General features: G+C 40.9%; 1 protein-coding gene and 1 long non-coding RNA gene across 2 annotated transcripts in view; one reads left to right on the plus strand and one right to left on the minus strand.

The window, feature by feature from the left end:
• The window catches only part of LOC145455060 (uncharacterized), a 31,386-nt gene extending 15,702 nt beyond the window's left edge, over positions 1 to 15,684 (minus strand). Inside the window, exons 1-5 of the mRNA XM_080333043.1 lie at positions 15,174 to 15,684; positions 14,959 to 15,088; positions 11,737 to 11,828; positions 11,334 to 11,496; positions 11,055 to 11,197 (exon numbers count right to left, since the gene is read on the minus strand). Coding sequence (XP_080189169.1) covers positions 11,055 to 11,197; positions 11,334 to 11,496; positions 11,737 to 11,828; positions 14,959 to 15,088; positions 15,174 to 15,470 — 825 coding nt within the window. The 5' untranslated portion in view covers positions 15,471 to 15,684. The remainder of the gene's footprint in view (positions 1 to 11,054; positions 11,198 to 11,333; positions 11,497 to 11,736; positions 11,829 to 14,958; positions 15,089 to 15,173) is intronic.
• On the plus strand, positions 8,779 to 10,819 carry LOC145433573 (uncharacterized). Its single transcript, XR_013913141.1, has 3 exons — positions 8,779 to 9,242; positions 9,766 to 10,108; positions 10,171 to 10,819. It is a non-coding gene; the product is annotated as an uncharacterized LOC145433573 (long non-coding RNA).
• Positions 15,685 to 16,200: the final 516 nt, after the last annotated feature.

Below are 16,200 nucleotides of genomic sequence, written 5' to 3' on the forward strand. Positions count from 1 at the left end.
AAAATGTTTGCATAATTCAAGATGAATGTAGTGGCCAATCCTATTGTGTCTCCATGTGTATTCGGAAGCTGCGAGTGCACCACAGCCAGACATGATATGTGCTACAGTTTCATTTTGGTTGTGGAACATTCTGCACTTGCCGTCCGTGTTTTGCTTCAGACTTCTTTTGCGATAGTATTTTGTAGGAAGCGATTGGTCTTGTGCTGCGAAAATGAATCCTTCGCTTGCCGATTTCAGACCAGAGCTGGATAGCCAGGTCCATGAAAGCTCGTCTACTTCGGGCTGTGAAGTTAACTTCTTGTGCTGTCAATGAAGAGGCATCGACTCCCATATCGTTTCTCTCATTTTGAGCGTTGCATTTTTGTATTGAATTCGTGCTGCTTTTGCTATTGTTGTGGGTTTAGCAACAGTGTTTTCTGCAGTGTACAGGTTAGCTGTTTCCATGTTGACTTGTCTGGCGTACTTGTCGTGACGATAGCTCAGAGATTTTGTTTTGCGCTGTTTGTCTTCCTGTGCAACGAGTTTGCAGTAAATGTTATCGCTGTTGTTGATGTACTGTGACAAGCCGATGATTTCTGTTTTGAAAGTTTGTTCAATTTCTTGTAGTCCTCGACCACCTTTTTTTCTGGGGATGTACGGTCTTTGTGTATCAGATTTTGGGTGATGCATGTGGTGCATTGTCATCAGTTTTCTCGTCTTCGTGTCCAATTTTTTAATTTCATCTTTGAGCCAGTTCACCACACCATAGCTATATCTCAAGACAGGCACTGCAAGACTGTTTATGGCATTGATTTTGTATTTGGAATTGAGTTCAGTTTTGAGAATTGACTTGAGCCTGCTGATGTATTCTTTTTTTAGACTTGATTTCATTGCAGCATGTTTAATGTTGTCGCTTTCACAGATCCCTAGATATTTATAGTGATCTTCGGCATTCCCTTCTGTTATGGTTTCACCCTTTTTGAAGTTCATGTCGCCAGTGCTGGTGGCTCTTCCACGTCGTATGGTAAGTTTGGAGCATTTATCTAAGCCAAATTTCATTTTATATCTTCCAAAAACCCATGAACAATTTTCATTTGCTTATTCAGGTCCGCATCTGATTTTGCATACAGTTTCAAATCATCCATGAACAAAAGGTGATGTATCTTTTGACCTTCAGAGTTTGCTGCTTTTTTCATCACGTATCCTGTTTCATTTTTTTTCAGCAACTCGCTGAGTGGAGCTAAGCTGAGGCAGAATAGAAGTGGTGAGAATGAGTCGCCTTGAAAGATACCATTACGTATCTGAATTGTACAGGTTTCTGTTTCACCTTGGTCATGTTTGATCAACAGTTTGGTATGTCAATTTTTCATTGAATTTTCAATAAATCTGATGATGATCGGATTCATTTTGTACATACGCATTGTTTTCAGTATCCATGTGTGAGGGACTGAATCGAAAGCTTTTTTGTAGTCTATCCATGCCATGCTGAGGTTAGTGTGTCTCCTCTTGCAGTTTTCAAGAATGGTTTTGTCAAGGAGCAGGTGGTCCTTACAGCCAAGGGCGCCTTCCTTGCATCCTTTCTGCTCAGGCGGAAGAAGGTTTTCTAGGTGTTTGTAGCTTCGTTTTGCCAGGATTTTGGTCAGTGTTTTGTACATGGTTGACAGGCATGTTATCGACCTGTAGTTCTTGGGGTCCCTGGTGTTTTCATTTTTTTGGAATAAGATATGTGATCCCTTGTGTGAACCAGGCTGGGATCTCGTGCGAGTTGGTTGAGCATAAAAGCTCATTGTAGGTCGCCGCTAGGTAATTATGTGTAGCAGTTATTTTTTTTAGCCAAAAATTTTTGATCTGGTCAGGACCAGCTGCTTTCCAGTTCAGTGAACTTTTTAGGGCCTCCTTGATTTCTTGTTTTGTGATTTCTGACCATTGTTGTTCTGGTGTTTGTAGATGGTCAGTGTCCAGGTCTTGTATCCAATTTGCATTTGAGTTGTGCAATTTTTTGGTTTCCCATATTTTCTTCCAAAATGATTCCACATCTGTAGTGGCTGGTATTTTGCTGCTGGTAATTTTTTGATTTGACTTTTGTTTCATCATTCGAAAAAATTGTCCAGGTTTGCGAGCAAATAACAAGTTTTGGCGATATTGTGTTTCTCGTTTTTTATCTCGTTTCAATCGTTGTGCTTTGGTGCATATTCTCATTTTTAATTCTTCTTGCAACATTGACACTTTTTCTGTTGACTTCAGTTTGGTTTTATGCTCCAGTTCTATTCTTTTCACTTTATATTTTACTTTGTGGGAAACATTTCCTTTTTTTAGTTCCGAGAGTATCGCAACGTCACACCTTAGTTTTGCGATTTTGTTTTCAATTCTGCGTTGCCAAGCTGGCGTATGGCTTCCCCTTTTTTTGTTGACAGTTCTTGGTATTTTGCAGTGCCTTTCTGAGATAACTGCCGCAGTGCTGTAAATGAGGTTGTTGATTGTTGTCAAGGGACATTGTGGTCTTTCTCCTTGTTTTCCATTTAGAGTTGCAGGTAGTATGGTTTCTGTCAAAATTTTGTTCGCTACTGCAATATCAGTTTTCAGTTTCTTTGTAATTTGTAGGTCAGGTAACTGCACTCTGTCATTTACATTCAATGTGGATTTCATTCGGTCGATGATTTGATTTTTGATCTCCAATACTAATTCCGTGTCTATGTCACCATCGTTAGGTGTTGATGATTCATTCGGGTGCCCGGTGGTATTTTGTAATTCTACTTCTGCGATGTTCGGGTCATCAAGTGATTGTTGTGGGTTCAGGTCATCTTGGCCGAATTGCAGTTCCAGTGCCTCAGAGGTTTCTACGTTTTTGTTACACATTTCTCCCTCGATTTCTGCGAGTTCTTGTTCGGTTAATTTTTTATTTTTTAATACACAACGTCTCATTGTTGCCAGGGTATTGGCAGTCATGGTTGGGGAGTTGTTTGTTCTCTCTTTCCATTTTTGAAAAGTTCCTTCGGTTACTCCTGCCGAGTTTTCAAATTTGGCTAAGAAGTAACATCTCATTATTTCTTTATACTCTTCCTCACTCCATCTGTGTCTCTTCTTTTTTTCTTTTGCAGCATAGCTGTTTTGTGAGCCACAGTTCGGTGTTGCACAGGCGCCATGTTGAGAAATATCTTCTCTTTGGTGTTCCTGTGTGGTCGGAGTTGACGAGTCCTCAGGGGTCATCCGCTTGGTCCGACGGCGGGTACGTCCAGGTGCGATATATCCAGATCGTTTCGCAGGCATCCACAGCAGTGATGCGTCAGTTCAGAAGTTAGGTTAAGTTAAAGTAATTAATTAATTATTTATTGATCCTTAATACAACCAAATACTCCAAATATTATTATCATATTATTTATTCACAGTAAAACTGTGAATATTATTATTATTATTATTATTGGTAAAAACGATGAAAAGATAGTGTCGCTTTTCACATCAAAGCCTTTTGCGTCACACCATAGCATGCATATGAGAAATGCACAAACTTATAATGCAAGAAATATTATAATGATGGGAAAATTAATGGTCGACAGAGGCATACACAGGTATATTTGGGTGATCTATAGGGACACATCCAATTCGAAGACATAACCACTACGAATTCAGAGATATTAACATTTAAATAAAGCGCCTTGTTTCCTTGACATATTGAATGACATGATCCAACATGCATTCACTAGTTAATAGGTCTACTGTATTAAAAAGACTGTCATTATTAATATAGCGTTTCAGATTTGCACGTTGCCGTACATACTTCGTACAGTTCATTAGATAATGATCGACGGTTTCGGGCAACGAACATTGTTCACATAGAGGTGAATCATTGCATCCAATCTTATGCAGGTGGTAGTTGAGCCGACAATGGCCTGATCTCAACCGAAACAAAATGATTTGCTCTTTTCTCGATGTTAAACTTGGTAACCTCTTGTAAATCGTGTCTTTGATGAGCTTGTACTGACTTCCGGTGTCGCTTGTCCTGTACAGTTGATCCCAGTTGTTTCTGCACGAGTTCCTAAGGAGCGAGTATGCATCCCCTACGGAGACGAAGTCCAATTGTTGACGGGGCGGTGTTTCTGATGCTGTAGCGCTTCTTGCTAATTGGTCGGCGATTTCATTGTGCTCAATACCACAGTGTGCTGGAATCCACACAAGTGATATTGTGACCTCGCGTTGTTTCAATTGGTGTATCTTCTCGACTATCTCGGTAATAAGGAGAGGAGCTGCGAAATTGAAATTTGCTATGCATGTTGATGCGCTCAAGCAATCACTGAGTATTGCCACTCTACTGTGGGTATTATTCAGCACCCAAGATAGGGAATCTGAAATAGCGATTAGTTCTATCTATTATATAAAAATAAATATTAAAATACTTTAAAAATTTCTGTTCACCCCATAAAAGTGTTAGGTTTTCTATAGAAACGATAGCATTTGAGGTGTTCGCTACATCTCGGCATACATAGGCTTACCATACGTCCTCTTTTAAGAGGATTTGTCCTCTTTTTTGACTTTTTTGAAAGTGTCCTCGGAGGACGCCCGTTTGTCCTCTTTTTTGAGATTTTGTCCTCTTTTTTGAAAATTTAGGCAGATTTAGAGCAAATTGCGAGTGATATGCCGCATATTAGTACTGAAGTGAAGCTCCGGCGGGTATTTCGGAGTGAAAAACGGTGATTTTAGCTCTGAGCGAAAAGATGACCTTTTTTTTTTTTTTTTTATCCACCCGGCAAAGTGGAGTAAAAAACGTTATTTTGAGCTCTGAGCGGAAGTGATGACCTTTTTTTTTTTTAGTCAACCGATCACGAAGTGGGAAAAATTAACCGGTTTTTGAGAATTTGACTCCGGATTTGCCAGTTGCAAATTTCTGAAAAAGTGTCCTCTTTTTTTATCTCCAAAATATGGTAAGCCTAGGCATACATGACCTGCCATAGGCTATGTACGGGCGAGAAGAGGGTGAGAGTCTGGCGATCTTTTTCTATTTTTTTTTCATGGTTTACATTCCCTCCTGATGTTGTCCAGGATATCTTCCAGGTGGTCTTGTCCTTGGAGTCTTGTTCTTGCTTCGAGTCTCTGTAGTATTGATTTTTCTTTCCACTTGTATCCCAATTCCTTCCTTCAAACTTTGTCTTGTTTCTTGCCATCCAGGTGGCTTGCTTGAATATCGTGAATATTTTCATGAGTGCCGCTTCTTGGGTATCTGTCATGTTCCCCTCTGTATGCATGTTGAAAATTATATTGATGTCGGCTGGCTGGGTTCTCTGGTTTGTCACCTTGCTCCACGCATCTATCAATTTTTGCACGACTTTGGCTGTATGTTCGCACTTCGAGAAGAGGTGGGTGTGTGTTTCGGTGTGGCTCGAGCACAGCTCGCATTCCATTTTATTTGTTATTCCCGCTGTTTGCAATCTGCCATTTGTTGGTAGCATCTGGTTAGCCACCATCCAATTCAGGTCCCTCTGTCTTAGCGTGAGGGTTGGATGGTGTATGTTAGCCCAATTGGGCCCTTTCATTTCTTCTATGTCTCTGGAGTGTTTCCTTTCTAGTATGTCGGTGTAACGTTTTTTGTTGTCCGTCGTTTTAATCTGTGTTTTGTCTATACCCAGTCCTGTCATTGTTTCGTTTATTTCCCTCCAGTGTCTCTGTGGCTTCAAGGTGTTTGGCCTGGTGGTTGGTGTTCTATGTGACTGATATCTTTTCAGGGTGAATGCTAGCTGATGGTCTATTCTTCTTTCCCATTCCTCATTTATGTTCTCTTGGCCTTTTCTAAAGTATTCGACTGCCGGCTTTATGAAGATCATATCTGTTATTGTGGGTATGTCGGTCAGCTGCCTTCCTCCCTATTCCTGGCTCTGGATTATCTTGTCGTAATCCGCTCTTCTGTCCTTTCGGAAGATCAGGCTGGTGAGTATTCGCTTTAATTCGCTTCTTGTTTTGCCAGGCATTCTTGTTATGGCTGCGGGATATGTAAACAATGGTAGTATGTTGGTCGCTACCAGACTGATTTCCTGCTGTCTTTCGAAATGCATGTTCTTGATCTCATTTGTTATCTTTTTCATCTTTTTCATTGGTTCTTCCCAGTGTTTTTCTTTATCTGGGGTTTCTCTTTCTACCATGTGCCCTAGGATTACCATCTCTTCCACCCATTTGATGTTGGTTTGGGTGTTTTTTTTACCAATTGTTTGGAAAGTTATTTCCTTGCTTTTTTCTTTGTTTATTCTTAGGGCGCTCGCTTCTCCGAACTTTTCTATGATTTCAATCGCCTCATTTGTATCCTCCTGTCTCGCCAGCGTTATGTTTACACCGTCCGCGTATGACGGTGCAGTGATCGTTTTCTTGATTCCAGGTAGTTTGTAGCCTGTGAGTTCATGTTCTAACCTTTGTAGTAGGGATTCTGTCGCGATCGTGAACAAATACATCGAGATGGGATCTCCCTGTTTTATCCCCCCTTTCATCTTTATTTTCTTCCCCACTCTCCCCCCTATCAAGATTCTCGCCTCTCCGAGCTCATATACTTTTCCAAAGAAGTTACAGAAGTTTCTCCCTAGGCCCGCTGCCTCCATTGTTCTTTTCAGGAATTTATGATCAACGGAGTCATAGGCTTTCTTGAAGTCTATTGAGAGTATCGTTCCTTTTCCTTTCTCTCTCATTTCGGAAGTTATTTCTCTTATTAGGAGGTTCAGTTGCCCTGTGGTTTTGGGCGGGTTTACGTGTTCGTTCTCATGGGTTATGTCTGGTAGCTCTGTCTTTAGTCGATTGGTCAAGATTTTGGTAAGGATTTTGTAGTCCGTGTTGAGAAGACTCACGGGTCTGTAGTTTCGAATTTCTTTTTTATCACCTTTCTTATAGATTATTTTGAGTACTGCTCTTGCTAGGTTCGGGGTGATGTTCTGTGTTTGATACATTTCGTTGAGAGTTTCAAGCATTTCCTCAGCCATCGTGTCGATGTTGATCATATACAGTTCTGCACTCAACCCGTCCTCCCCCGGGGTTCTGTTTTTCTTCTGTTGGAGGACTGCTAGCCTGATTTCGTCCATCTCGATCCTTCTGTCTATTTGCTGACGTTGTTTGGCTGTGAGGGCTCTATTTTGGTAGCAGAGGTATTCTTCTGCTGTTATTTCATTCGTTTCTTGTCTGCTATAGAGGTCTTCATAGAATGTCTCAATGAGGTCCCCTATTTCTTTTGGATCTGTGGTGGTACGCCCTGTAGGAGTGTTCAGTTCGTGTATTGACGCCATTTCTCTCCTTTTCTGAAGGGCCTTACAGAGTGTGTATTTGTTGTTGTTTAGCAGTGAGTGTTTTTCTATCTTTTCCTCCTTTTTTAACTTTTGGAGTTGATCCTCCTTCATCTTCCAGAGGATCTTTTTCTCTTTTTTGTAAAGTATGCTAGAGTGGTTATGTTTTATGATGTTTTCCCTTTCTCTCAGCAGTTTTTCTTGTTGTTTCTGTATCTGTTTTCTTTTTTCAGCTGTGACTTTCTTTGTATGTTTTATCGCAAGCTCTTTTATTCTAATCTTCATGGCCTCCCACCATTCCACCCTGGTTGGGTATATGATGGGGTAGAGTGTTTTCCACTTATCCCATTTCTTTTGCAGTTCGGTCGCGAACTTGTCCGTGTGATTGATTTGTACATTGTTTTTCCAAATTGTTTTGTGTTTTTTCTGTGGTTTTCCCTATGGATATCGTTGCCATTACGGTATCGTGATCAGATAGTATGCAAGGGATGTGTTTGGGCGGATATCACGACGTTATCAATATAAATTCGAAATGTACCAAATGGCCAATGGCTTCAAGTTCGATATTGGTACACTCGTTACCAGTCCATCAAGTGTCGATCAAGTTTATCGGAATATAATATTTTCCCGTTGAAACGAATCGAATAATCGAATTGAACACTGTGCCATGCACATTGTGACATGCCCATAACGAATTAAACTATGCAGTATGCACATTGCATATTTACAAGTCACAGTGCCCGTTAATCCGGGAATACTAGAGTATCAAGCTGACATCAAGAATGAATTTACGAAACAGATGATTAAAAATTGGAAATTGCGTATCAAATCACTAATTGTCTCCCACATAAAATACCATGGGGTCCTGACATCGCATTGACTAGCTCGCACCGCGACAATTGTTTGCTAGGTATAAGGGCGGTTTGGGCTACTCTTCTGCCATCCTCTATTTACGCTCGAAAATCATTACTGGGGTAAATGACGATCATGCGCAGTGATGAATTCTAATTAAAATGCATAATTGCACACTTAATAACACTGTCCAATTTCGCGGCCCGATTAAACAACTATACTACTAAAGAACGAGTATTTGCTCATTCGATTCATAGAAACGATGAGATGGAATTTCTCGACTCGTGCTCGTCATATTGACATGTGCAGCAAAATCACGTTTTTATCCTCTCTCCCATTTCGCGTAATACATAGTGATCATTATTTTCAAACCGTACAATTGGTCAACAAGGTTGTGCTGATGATGAAATTGCGAGTATGCCGAATACCCATAATATTCACAGGCATATTTCACATACCGAGGTTCGGCACCCATGTACGAAAATTGAACATTGAACATATGACTGCTTCGCTATTAAATCACCAGGGATATGGCTAGTCGGAAAAGGTAGCGCAAAACGATTCTTAATTTCGCGAAGGCCTGCACCGTGCAGATAAGGCCGTCAAATAAGGTAAATAGGAGATTACCTTGGGCCGCAATCCGGACCGTAACTAGTAAACCCCGAAACCCCATTGAGGAGAAGTAGGGTTCTGGTTTAAATCAGTCTGATTTAAATCAGTGTGATTTAAATCAGGTTTTTTTTCTTGATTTTTGATTTTAATTTCACCATTTCGATTTTAATGATTTTTTTGATTTTTTCACATTTTCTGACGAGATGCGTGAATGTGGTTTATTATCGGACAATCATGTGCGTTTTATATTAACCGGACGTAGTATTTCGTCACCGGCACCGCTATGGTTCAGCTATTTGACAGACAGGGGGAAAAGAGCAAAGAGCGGTACGGTAGTCAATCAATATGTTAGTGTTTTTGCTGTGGATAGTTAGTTGTCTACGACATGCTGCTGCTATTTCTGAGGCACTCGTGCGATACCGAAAAGGAAGCACAATCCGGAGTCTCTATCGAAAGATTCCCTAATCTCTGATGCATAAGCGTTGCAAAAATCAGTTTGCAGTTATTGCGGACTGGAGCGATGGGCCAACTAGCTGTGGAATGTGAACACAAGTAAGATACCATGTCATTATGTGTGATTCATATTTATGTAGCTGCTTGAATACTGGTTATGGATTGAAATAGAAATGAATCTGTGTGCACCGTAAACAGGAACTCATGCCGTAAAACACCATGTCCCTAGATTTATCAGAACACGCGCATGACGTTTGGTGAAAATCTCACCCTTGACTCATCCCCTCAAGCTCGATGCTGAAGCAATCAAAGGCCATAACTTTTGCCATTGGCAAACATCTATTGGGCAATCCCGCTTGTATATGTTAACCAAAAATATGGTAGCTCGTAAGATTGCCATTTACCTTTAATTTTACTTCAGAAAAAGAGAGACAATACGGCACTTGGATTTTGACTTAAACATGCATGCTGTGCTCAGAACAAGCAAGCTCCAATTACATAGAATAACTGTAAGCAATGATAGCGACATCAAAACATATAGAAAGAAAAGATTTAGACCAGTGGTTTCAAAACTTTTTTTGACTAATCGCATGTCTGAATTAAAAATCTTGCATTTTTGCAGCCATCTCTGGACAATACCTCTGCTGCCCTTCTCTTATCAAGCTGGATGTGGCTCAAGCTCGAGATTAAAAAGACTATTGCTCTTTGTGCGGACAATAAAGTCTAATGTTGTCAAAGATGCAGCTACAAGAGCATCAACTCATGTCGGGGACCATCATTTAGTTTCATGGATTCTAGATCCTCGAGTTAGAGGATGTAGCTTGGACAATTGACATTAATCGCAAAAGAGTTGTTCGAGACCTGGCAAAATGAATATTTTCAAAGATGGAACCGAAATGCAATGATTAGTCTGCTGGTAACCTATAATCGAACAATTGGTTGGATTGATTATGATTGTAAAGTTGGTGAGTATAATTGTGTACACTCCACACACACTGAATGTCCCTTATCTTCCCTTGATTTCTAGGAATTTTCGATGCAGAATCGAGTATCTCGGTACCATATCTAATTCATCAGCCAGCATTATTCTGGATGGATCATGCCGGTGTTCTCCAAAGCTTTCAAGACTCGCCTTTCGTCCGTTGCACATGCTGCATCTTGCGAGGGGCATCAGTCATGTGCAGCCGCAACTGCAAACAAGAGTCGTGATTGCCTGCCACAGGCAAATCTTGAAGTGATCCTGCGAGTGAAAGATCACTTCATGGACTATGCTACTAACAAAGCAGATGAAGAGTTCAGGAAGATCAACAGTTTGCTGGCAGAGACCAATCCATCAATCAAGATGATGGTGCAACTATAATAGATGGTCCCGAGATAAATCAACGTGTTCCTCGCTACTAGAAGAGATCAGTAATGATTCCAACGACCCATCATTACCACATAGGTTAAACGTTTTCAGCTATGTGGGTGATGATTCGCAGCCCCACATTATGAAAATTTAAGCGTTTTCTTTCATCACCTTGATTGACAGTGTCGTCATTGATCGCATTTTCTTTTATTCGTATTGTCTTTGTTATTATAAGTAAAAAAACCAAAAAAATCAAAAAAATCATGATTTGAATTAATTATTCGATTAAAATCGATTTTAATCAGAGGCAAAATGATTTAAACCGGAACCCTAAGGAGAAGTGAGTTCGAAACGAGAAGAATAGTATTTCTTTAATCAAAGCAAAGTGGTGTATTTACGGGTATATTTGTTCCATTAGAATTTTTCATTGCACGGTTTAGTGATGTTAATATGGACACCCTGTCCCCCTAAATCTAGAACAGTATATCACGTTCATACAGTCGAACGAATTGGCCATGACAAATTATGCGAACTTTGTTATAGCAACATTTGAATTTGCCTACCATATGTCCATAGTTTCCAAACATATCGTGGTCCGTAATCCGGTCTGTGGTGTAATCGGGCATGCTATAGTTGTACCAGCCAGAAATCAAATTCTTCACAGAAAAACTCTGTGACACGGCATGTAATATTGTTGCCCTGTAATCTGAAAATAGTGTCAGTATAGCACTTCGCGATGATTTGTGTATCGAACCGTATTTTATATAAACTCGTAATTTTCAATAAACGATTTCATGGCCGAAACACTCAATGTGAAATGTCAATATGGAAGCCAATCTTACCGTTCCCAGCGGCAATAGGAAAGTGATCGCTGAATAAATTTTTCAGATTTCCGCCGTACTTCTGTAGAAATTGATTGGTCGACCGATATTTGAACATAGTTCCTGATTGCATTGAATCTAATTCCCACTGACTGCGAACATGCCACACCATCACATCAGATGCCTGTAAAGATAGAAATGGTAATCAGGTCAATACCACAAAATCTTGAATTTATGCATGGACATTGGACAATCAATCGATAGTGGTATTTTGGCTCGACAAATGGCATGTCTGCTTCAAAAACTATACCTTTTACACCTAAATTGAAATATCCTGAATTAAACACATGAAACTCTCTTACAGGAATGACATTCAATGATGCAATATGCTTCATCGCTGCTTGTAATGTATAGGCCTACTTACGTTTATTTTGTAATAGCCTTCATTTTTGTAGTCGTCTCGCATACAGTCACGTACGTTCCCAAACGTTATTTTGTTTTCCCAGTTGGTTTTTCCTGCGAATAAGATAATTTAATGCAAATGTAAAAGAATATAATGTATGACGAGGTATCGGCTAACGACTAAAATGATTGATCGGACCGGAAAGAATGCCTACATTGTGTAAGCGTATGTAACAGAAAAAACACATTTTGTGAACCAATAAATAATGTATTTGAGGTTTAGTTACATGTGTCCTGTGGTAGATTTCTGTTTTCATGATTCAGCGAAACCTTAAGGGTTCACAAACCTTTGTAAATTAGAGTAATATTGCCTAGTTTCGTGAAGGTGAAGAAATACTATTGTTGAGTGAATTCAAGTGGGATACTACGTCTTTACGCACACGAGAACAGTGATTATTCAAAATCCTATATGTAGTTTCACTTTTTAAGATATAGTGTCACTATAGCTTTCGTACTTTTATTGCGACCCCCCTTCTGAAAAAAATGTACGGAATCAAGTCTATCTTCAGTCGTCTTTACGAGCGGGGCTTTGGAGCCGGAGCCGGAGCCGGAGCCCCAGAGCCGTGCATTTTCACCGGAGCTGGAGCCGGAGCTCCATATAAAATTCAGCCGGAGCCGGAGCTGGCGCCCATTATTTGAGGAGTAGCTCCGGCTCCGACCTATTTCCTAACATGCCATTATATATATGCAACAACCACAGCTGCTGATTTATCATTATTGAGCAGCAGGCCTGAATTTTAATACTGTGCAGAGCAATGGCATAGTCATAGTGTAAAAAGCAATCTAATGCAACTATGATGTTGTCGACAATTGACAAGTATAAAGTATGACGTCACAAGCCGGCACGGCGGCACCTATATGTCTTCGTTGCTACATCGGATGTTACTGACGGCTGACAGACTCTAGATTACTATCGATAACTAACCTATGGGTAGATTAGTAATCTATATAGATCAGAGATGGCCAACCTTTTCGGCTAAAGTGGCACATGCAATTGACGAACGAGTGTGCGGTCACCTAGCCGCGCCAAGCGGGTAAAGTTTATAAATAAACTAGGTCAATTACGTGAGTATTGCGGGTATACCGCCCACTAGGCTCAGTTTGCAAGGACACGACTATTCGGCGTCTGGTCACACCGATAAGGTCTCCGATAATATGCGACAATCATGTTGTGCCTACATTTCACCGTCGACTATCTTTATACGAGCGCAAACGCGCAACTCAAACACATTTGGCCCGCGGGTTGGCCACCCCTGATATTGACAGGCCCATTCGATAATTTCAGAGCCGGAGCCGGAGCTGGAGCCGGAGCTAATGTATGATAGAAGAGAGCTCCGGAGCCGGAGCTGGGGCAGTTTAAATTTACGGCTGCTCCAAAGCCCTGATAACGAGTGCACGGTATGCTACATTGTCGCTTTAGTTAGGCAGTCTGCAGTCAGAAAATATACAGCCGGTTGGCGAGGGACATAGAGGCGTCAGCTACCTGCCGCCACTGTTTAGGAGAGCATGCCCCTGGAAAGAGTAATGGCAATAAAACCTTAGCCCAAAATGACCAACGCCGACATGTTGAGTGAAATCATCGAGTTGCTCTGTTGGCGCAATACGATACCCCTGTACGCACGTGACCCGCAAGGGAAAATATTTCGCCTCGTGAAGAAAAGCTCTTTGTTTTCGATGCGTTCATTAAACTTGGTTTTCTTTTAGTTTGATCCATTACATGTGAGCAATTCCAATATATTTTGAGAGGCTTCGTGGACCCCTGGATTTGGTTCGCGGACCGCTAGGGGTTCGCGGACCCGTGGCTGAGAACCACTGCAGTAGAGTCAGGTGCTTAATTCGATCCCTATTCAGTCACTACGATAACGTAATCGACCAGATCCAATTGCTATCGCCATCACGTTGCCTTGAATCAAGAATGGATTGAGCGACATATTGGCTGGAATAATTCTGCAAATTTAGATCCAACTTACAGTGGTTGCCAACCTTTTTCCACCCACGTACCATTTCGAGGTTTTATGCAGCGCTCGCGTACCACCTACAATCCTACATAAGTTACGCGCGTTTCCACTATTTATGACGTCATAATCACGTGTTTGACCTATGCGAGGTGTAATAACAAATCCCATTAAACTAGGCATGAGGTGTCAAACATTCGGCCCGTGGCCGGATCCGGCCCGCCAGACGATTTTATCCTGCCCGCGAATCGAATCCGAGTAGATTGAAAAAAATACTATATTATCCATAACATCCACAGTAATACACCAAATTACAACGTCTGCGTTGACAGCTAAATATCTTGTATTCATCACAACCCATACGCAGGGCTAACGCCAGATTATGACAAAATCAGAGGGAACACAGAAATATGTCAGCTTGTATCGCCGGTAATGCCACTGTTTTAGCGGTTCTTAATTGTATTCAACCGGACAATCATCATATTTTCGCCAATTTCACTGTTCGCAAATAATGGCGTTGCGACTCGCTAGAATGAAACCCCTGCGATCCGTGCAATATCTATATATGTTTGATAATAAAGTATTCCAGCGGAAAGCAATGGCACGAGAAGGCCTTTTGGATTCCGTTGACTGGTCCGGCCCGCAAGCGATCTCATGACTTGGATCCGGCCCGCGATGCAATTTGAGTCTGACACCCCTGAACCAAGCATTATCAGCCAGGGATGATGGGATGTATGGCATTGTTTTTTTTTCGCAAGAAGAAGCGAATTATAAAATAAAATCACCACAAAAGTCAATTTATTTAATGCGATGGCTGCATTTGTTTATTTTCCACTAGGTGGTCAATGCGTGGCATACGTTTGCTCACAGCGCATCGGTAGTCATGTATGGGCGCAACATGTCGGTTTCGTTTCTTTGACTTGATAGTCACTATAGGGATGAAAATCCTTGCTCGCATTCCCACGTATAAGGGGAAATTAGTAGCAGGGAATAGCGTGAGACAACGGCCTCAAAAAACTCAAAATCAACCCCGCCTGAACTAATAACTTTGTTCGGTCGACAAAAAAAAAAACAGAATCTACTCGCGTACCACCTGGAAGATCTTCGCGTACCACAGGTTGGGAACCACCGATATAATACATTAAACTGTTAATTTAGATGTCGGATAAAATAAGATTCTTTTCAGACATAGTATTGGTTGAATGGAAATTGGTTATTTCCCATCATACCTGTGTATTGGTCACCCCTAGTATAATCGGACCATCTGTCGTCATGTGCACATTTTGCAGTGATCTCGCTCTCATGAATGCTCGCAACCAACGTCCACCCACCTCCGTCAGTCTCCATTTCGCAATACGCCTATGCAGATTGAAAAATAATTGGGAACGCATCGCCTAAAGATTAAACTCCAGTTTTTCATTTTACTGTGACACAGATACAATACCTCATACAGTTCGGTTCCGTTAACATGAAGCTTCAACGACTTCATTCCACTGCGATTGAATCCTCGGTGTTTCAGGTCCAAGCAAGTTTCGCTGGTCGGATATATTGTACCCTGTCCACTGAATTGTTTCATACCATAGACATTTTGAAAATATGTATCAATGTCCATTTTAAGAGTGTGAAAGTGGATAAAGTGAGAAGTAAAAGCAATTTTCTGATGATAAAGTGAATGCGACCCAAATGCCATTGCATCCATATTGGCGCCGAAACATAATTCGGAATGTATGATGATGGTCATACTAGCATAGATACGTCAGAACAAAATCGTAAGGGATAATAATTTTTATCCTTCCCGCAGTAACACGATCGAAATGGAATCAAAATCTCAATTCGATGTGTGTCAACTTATAAAAGCAAACAACGATGATTTGTACGCATACCTTGTCTAGCGTTGGCATATTAAACCGACGATAGTAAAAATCCTATAATTCGCGCTCACGAAATTACCTATAATTAACTGCTTCACAAAGGTTTATTGTGAAATTTTTAAAATAAAAAGTTATTATGTAGGTGCGTTTTAGAGCTATATCGATTTATAATTAAAAGTAGTGGGAAACAAAACAAGTCCATCAAAAATAACTCACGTTTAGACATTTTATCAGGATCGAAAATAGTCTACGTCAACAGGGAGCTACTGGCTTAACGCAGGGCGATTTATATGGGGATCAAAGTATTGTTGTGAAGTGTACTAAGCCTTCCGTTTCCTGAATGGGGCAGCGTCGCTCTCGTACAAACAGCTGGCACTCCTCTCTGATGGCACGATCAAGAAACGATGCCGCAAGGAAAGTCGGTTGATTGATGGCAGGACCCCACGCCGATTTGTTGAAGATATTGCCAGGATTAATGTGCCTACTTCTGTCCAACAATCCTGATTTTGTATTCGTTGCTCACTTATATCTGTATCCATTGTTTTTTGTTTATTAGATTATGATAGGTTTATTAGCAATTTCAACGGTTCAACGGTTATG

The sequence above is a fragment of the Botryllus schlosseri genome, chromosome 1 (assembly GCF_051294905.1).
Source record: "Botryllus schlosseri isolate E-star chromosome 1, Bs_hap1, whole genome shotgun sequence".
Classification (NCBI taxonomy): Eukaryota; Metazoa; Chordata; class Ascidiacea; order Stolidobranchia; family Styelidae; genus Botryllus; species Botryllus schlosseri.